Source organism: Pinus tabuliformis, chromosome X (assembly GCF_031772625.1).
Source record: "Pinus tabuliformis cultivar Carrire ecotype Pingquan chromosome X, CPIR1, whole genome shotgun sequence".
Classification (NCBI taxonomy): domain Eukaryota; kingdom Viridiplantae; phylum Streptophyta; class Pinopsida; order Pinales; family Pinaceae; genus Pinus; species Pinus tabuliformis.
In genome coordinates this window covers 358,614,399-358,621,175 of record NC_142308.1, presented here as the reverse complement: position 1 = coordinate 358,621,175, position 6,777 = coordinate 358,614,399, and the positions used below count along the sequence as shown (strand labels likewise).

Here is a 6,777-nt window from a genome sequence, read left to right as displayed (position 1 = left end):
TGCATGTTATATTATCCCTACAATAGTCTACTTGATCAGATGGGATGAGGGACAAACTGTGAAGGACTACAGCGCAAAAAATACTACGAATTTTATTTTTGAATACATTTTGTCACGGTTTTGATGCCAAAAGATCTTGATGAGTGACCATGGTTCGCATTTCTTGAATGAAACAATTAAGGCGTTAACAAAATATTTCCAAATGCACCATCAGAAGAGTACATTGTATCATCCCCCAATGAATGGCACTGTCGAAGCTTTTAAAAAAATATTTGAGAATGCCTTAATGAAGGTCTGCAATGTTAATAGGAATGAATGGTATGTGCATATACCAACCATTTTATGGGAATATAGGATGACTTGTAAGAAATTAACAGGGAAAACAACATTTAAACTGGTATATGGACAACAAGCAGTGATGCCAATGGAATATATAGTGCCCATCTTAAGGATCGTAGTAGTAACTGAGATGGTCGATCATGACTGCATGGAGGAACACTTAGCGCAACTGCTTGCACTGGAGGAGGATCAATGTTTGGTTGGTTTTCATCGGCAGGTGCAGAAAGCTAGGAAAATGGTGTGGCATGATCGCCATATTAAGCAATGCACTTTTGAAAATGGCGATTTGGTCCTGATGTATGACAGTAAGTTCACAAAGTTCCCAGGGAATTTTCAGATGCATTGGTTGGGACCCTATGTAATCAAGGATATTTCAGATGGTGGCGCGGTTGATCTCGCGAAGCTGAATGGGGAGTTTTTTCCTGGAAGAATTAATGGAAACAGATTGAAGGTATACATATACGATCTCGTTCCTGCAAGGTTGCGACTATATGACAACATGAAAGTCTTAGTGCTTCAGGTAGCTAAAAAAAAGCATAGGACTATAAACTACTCTACCTAGGAATGGTTCTGTCAAAGAAGGAGGGTTACACAATGTTTTGGGAGATGGCGCAGGTGGAGAAAGTTGCAAAAATATAGATGTGCCATAAGGGCAAGTCGAGTGTAGCCTGCCCAGAATATGACCATTGGAAAAAATACAGTTGATTTGACTGCGATTTTTCCATTAAAGGGAGCAGGGTAAGTGCATTTAAGGAGCATATATATGAAAATATGCCGCCAAATTCACATTTATGAGGAAGATCTGGAGGCATTCAAGACATTCAAATTTGAATTTGGCTATAAATATGGCCTCCCGCTCTACATTCAGACACTTTGCCTATTGAAGAACTCTTGTGAGCATTTGCACCCAAGTCTGAGATGAGAGAAGTGTTGCATGTATGGTGAGGATTGGTAGGATATATATTTGGCATTCTTGGCACAAGGATTAATAGGCATCATGACAACTACTCCTCCTACACACACCACATCTCCCAGATCGTTGAGGCTGTAGAAATTTTGAATAATTTAACATATATTCAACAGAGATTATCCTGATCATGTACTATTTACATACACAATACATAAGCTCCTCTACGTTGATCATCAATATAGCAGCATCAATGACAATAAAACATCAAGAGCATTCACACATTAACACAGTATGTAACCCGGGGAAAGCATCTCGCTAAAAACCCCACACTATCTGTATATTAATGATTGAGACCATGTAACATTACAAAGTACAATGCTTATCACAAGCAATCCAGTACCAGCTCCACCTGTTACACACAATACAGCTAAGATCTGATCTCCAAATCTATTCCACTGCTTGCCTGCCTCCACTGCTCAATACCTGCTCAAGAATGAATGAGAATGGTCTACCAAACTCGTATTTCACCTCCAAAGAATCACTCACAATGTGTAAGACGTGAGCAGAAGCTACAAATTGGGCAAATACATGAGCAAACTCATTGGCATACTCAATCCCTTGATTGCGCAAGATCTGATGCACAACTATAGTCACAACTGATAGCAATTTGATTCTCTAACACCTATCCCTGCTGAACTGAACATGCACTGACATGCAACTGAGTTAACTGATGTATTCTATAGTTGTATTATGAGTTAATAATTAGTTTAACAACTCATCATTAGTCTATTTGCAGTTAGACTAACTACAACTAGTTTAACCAAGTCAAACTGAACACAACTCCATCAACTCCACAATCAACTCCACCAAACTCAACTGATTGAGTTCTAACTGAAGTCATGCATGCAACAACTCAACTGACACATAAGAAAAGCATACTTCCTTCTGACAGTTGCATGGGCCACATCTATAGCTCAAACTGAAGTGCTCCAAGAGAATAAGATCAAGTTTATAGTCCAAATATTATTATGAGACAATAATATTTGACTTTTCTATTTTTGACAGCCAGTCTAAAAATAGACTTTGATCACCCACACTGTGGTCACCCACACTTTGGTCACCCACATTGTGATCACTCACACTTTGGTCACCCACATTGTGATAAAAAATAGAACTTGCGCCATAATTTACCTGCGGGCCCACTTAGTGAAGGCAACTCTTTTCACTAAGCTCCATCATCTTGTTGCAATCTCAACACTCCCTCTCGACAAGATATGGATTATCAGCAACCCCTATCCTACTTCGGTGGTACTCGAATTTGCTCCTGGTGAGAGCCTTTGTCAGAATATCAGCATCCTGATCCTCCGTTGGAATGTATGAAAGCAACATGATCCTCCGTTGCACACAATCTTTGATATGATGGTACCTGATGTCAATATACTTAGATCTATCATGAAATACAGGATTAGCCGAGAGTTTAATGCAACTCTGGTTATCACAGTAAATCACAGTAGGATCCAAATGAGAACTGAACAAACCAACCAGGATCTTCCTCATCCATATAGCCTCACATGCAGCCAAACTTGCTGCCATATACTCGGCCTCCGCTGAACTGAGTGCCACGGATCTCTGCTTCCTGCTGTACCAAGAAACTGTTGTCGATCCAATACTGAAGACCCCTCCTGATGTGCTCTTTCTGTCTGTTGGGCTCCCTACCCAATTTGCATCCGTGAAGCCACATAGCTTCACCTCATCCTCCTGTCTGTACCACAAACCATATCCCGATGTGCCTCTCAAGTAGCGCAATACATGCTTGCCCGCCTTCCAGAAGAGCTTGGTAGGCTTAACCATAGCTTGTGAAAGTTGGTTAACTGCATAGCATATATCAGGTCGTGTATTGACCAAATACATCAGCGACCCCACCAACTGTCGATAAACAGTGGCATCGACTTCTTCTCCTGAAGTGGCATCCTCCTTCCTCCAACCTCCAGGAAGAGGAGTATCAACAGGCTTGCAGCCATTCATGTTGAACTTCTCCAGTATCTCCCGAGCATACTTGCCCTGAGAAACAAATAGTCCACCACTGCACTGCCATATTTCCAATCCTAGTAAATAGTGAAGGAGGCCCAAGTCCTTCATCTCAAACTCTGTAGCAAGATCCTTCTTGCATGACAATATCAACAGCGCATCATCCATTAGAATCAAATCATCAACATACAGTACAATGATAAGCAACTTACCCTCCACCACAATTTGGTATAAGTTAGGATCCGCCTCGCTCTTGGAGAATCCAAGTCTTGTGAAATAGCTGTCTATCCGTGTGTACCAAGCACGTGGTGCTTGCTTCAACCCATACAATGCTCTGTTGAGCCTGCACACATGCGACTCGCTGTTGAAGACCTCAAAGCCTTCGGGCTGCTCAATGTACACCTCCTCCTCAATGACTCCATTGAGGAACACAGTCTTCACATCCATCTGATGAATGTGCCATCCCATCTGCGCTGAGAGAGCAAGAATCGTCCGTATGGAATAATACCTTGCGACAGGTGCAAAGGTCTCCTCATAATCGATCCCCTCTATCTGTGAAAAGCCTCAGGCAACAAATCTTGCCTTGTACTTCTCCACACTCCCGTCAGCTGCCTGCTTAACCTTGTAGATCCATCTCGAACCCACCACTGATTTCCCTTCCGGTCTAGGAACAATCTCCCATGCACTGTTTCTGACAATAGAATCATACTCTTCCACCATGGCGTCTACCCATGCGGGATCCTCCATAGCTTCCTCGAAAGAGGATGGCTCAGTCACAACACACTTGCTCATCAGAGCCATGTATCTAGTGTACCGATCAGGTGACCGTCTCTGCCTGTGTTGGGCTGTAGGTGGTCCTACAACTTTCTCTGCATCTTGAGCCAGTCGCTCAGCTTCTGTCAAGCGCTTTCGCCCTCTGATGGTTGGTGCTGCATGAATGGTCTCTTCCACTCCATGAACCTCGTCCTGTGGCTGATCCACATCCTGAAGCTCATCCTTAGGAACTAATAGCTCGTCATCTGCATGCAAGTGTAGCTCCCTCTCAAGCGAACACTTCATGGCTTTCTCCTCCTAAAATTTTATATCCCGTCGCACAAAAGTTTTACCACTGTCTATCAAATACACACGATAGTTGTGGGGCGTATCAGTGTACCCCACAAATATCCCAACCTCTGCGGTCGGCTCCAACTTCTTCCTTGCATCCTTCGTCACATGCATGTAAACGTTAGCACCAAAAATCCTCAAATGAGAAAGATCAGGCTTCTTACTAGAATAAGTCTCCTCAGGTGTACTCATGCCAAGTATCCTATGAGGACAACGGTTCTGCACATAAACTACTGTATTGCATGCTTCCGCCCACAAGTGAAGGGGTAGGCCCTGATCATGCAACATTTCCCGTGCAGCACCCACAATCGTTCTGTTCTTCCGCTCAGCTACCCCGTTCTGTTGTGGGTTATGGGGAGCTATGATCTCTCTATGAATTCCTTCTGCCTTGCAGAAATCCTTGAACTCGTTCGAGATGTATTCACCACCATTATCGCTCCTAAGAGCCTTCACCTTCGTCCCCGACTCCTTCTCGACCAGTGCTTTGAATTCACAGAACTTTGAATATGTCTCGCTCTTCTTCTGCATGAAGAAGATCCAACACTTACGAGAAAAATCATCAACAAAAATCACATAATACCTGTGTTTTGCTATCGAAGCAACTGAGAAAGGTCCACACACGTCTGTATGAATTCTCTCAAGGATCGTCGTGGTGCGACTATCCTTCTCGTGAAAGGTGGCTTTCACAAACTGCCCCAAAGTACACCCCTTGCATTGATCTGACTGCGCAAGTGTGCCTTTAGGAAGCCCTGTAGTGATCTGCTGCAGTATCTTCAAGGCTCCATGGTGAAGGTGACCCAATCTCCTGTGCCACAACTCGCCATCATCCCGTCTCACTAATCCTTCTGCCTTGCCCGCCATTACTGCGCATCCATCTACATGCAACTGATAAAGGTTCCTCACTCGAACCCCTATCTTCCGGGTCTCACCAGTTGTCTTGCTGCGCAGGAAAGCCTTTCCCTCGCTGAAAACAACATCATACCCCTTGTCTTCTAACATCGCCACTGAGATGAGATTCTTTGTCAATCCTGGAACATGCATGACTTCCTCCAATATGAAGGGTTTACTAGACTCCCTCTCAAAGGAAATGGTATCAATACTGGTCGCACTGTATCTACCATCATCGCCCATCTCGATGTGAACTCCAAGATCTTTGTCCTCCAGATCATAGAACAAATCTCTATCTCCCGTCATGTGAAAAGATGCACCACTGTCCAAGAACCACACTGATCCCATCACACTTGAAACCAAGCATGCGATCAATGAAAAATCAAGCTCAAACTGTGAGGCTAGAGCTTCTCCTGCTAAAGATCCAGCATCCTGCTTGTTCTTCTTCTTCTGCAGACAATTAGTGGCATAGTTTCCGTGCTGGTGACAGTGAAAACACTTCACCTTGGACATATCCTGCTTCTTGCCTTTCGCACCAGACTGAGAAGCTTTCTTGCTCTTCCCTTTCTTTTCTTTGGCAGCTAAAGCACAATTCTCTTCATCAGATACCTTTGATGAAGATCCATTCTTATTGTTACTGAGTTTATCCTTGAGTGCCAGGTCGCTCTTGCTTTGGAATAACATTCACAATCCGTTGAAAGACATTTCAACAACACCGCTGCAAATTCGAATTCCTCCAGCTCCAACTCAACTGCCTCGGATCTAAGATTCGTGAGAACACAATATTTCTCGTACAGAGATTGACTGTATGGGCATTCACGGGATATCTCACCTTCCAAAGGAAGGATGAATCTAGAGGTTACCTGGCCCAATTACAGACTCTGCCTGAAGAAATAGAATGTAACACTTCCTGAATAGTAGATCTGATGATCAATACTCGCTTGATATCCTGTAAAAAACTCTTCTACAAATCAAGCAGCTCTGATACCATGTAGAAATTTTGAATAATTTAACACATATTCAACAGAGATTATCCTGATCATGTACTATTGCAGAATACATACACAATACATAAGCTCCTCTACGGTGATCATCAATATAGCAGCATCAATAACAATAAAACATCAAGAGCATTCACACATTAACAGAGTATGTAACCCGGGGAAAGCATCTCGCTAAAAACCCCACACTATCTGTATATTAATGATTGAGACCATGTAACATTACAAAGTACAATGCTTATCACAAGCAATCCAGTACCAGCTCCACCTGTTACACACAATACAACTAAGATCTAATCTCCAAATCTATTCCATTGCTTGCCTGTCTCCATTGCTCAATACCTGCTCAAGAATGAATGAGAATGGTCTACCAAACTCATATTTCACCTCCAAAGAATCACTCACAATGTGTAAGACGTGAGCAAAAGCTACAAACTGGGCAAATACATGAGCAAACTCATTGGCATACTCAATCCCTTGATTGTGCAAGATCTGATGCACAACTAT

General features: G+C 43.0%; 1 protein-coding gene across 1 annotated transcript; it reads left to right on the top strand.

The window, feature by feature from the left end:
* The first annotated feature begins 355 nt into the window (after nucleotides 1-355).
* Nucleotides 356-901, top strand: LOC149139981 (uncharacterized). Its single transcript, XM_089450865.1, has one exon. The coding sequence runs from the start codon at nucleotides 356-358 to the stop codon at nucleotides 899-901; it is 546 nt and encodes a 181-aa protein (XP_089306991.1).
* Nucleotides 902-6,777: the final 5,876 nt, after the last annotated feature.

Coding starts and splice junctions, on each gene's coding strand:
- LOC149139981 (XM_089450865.1), top strand. CDS start 356: ATGACTTGTAAGAAATTAACAGGGAAAACAACATTTAAACTGGTATAT.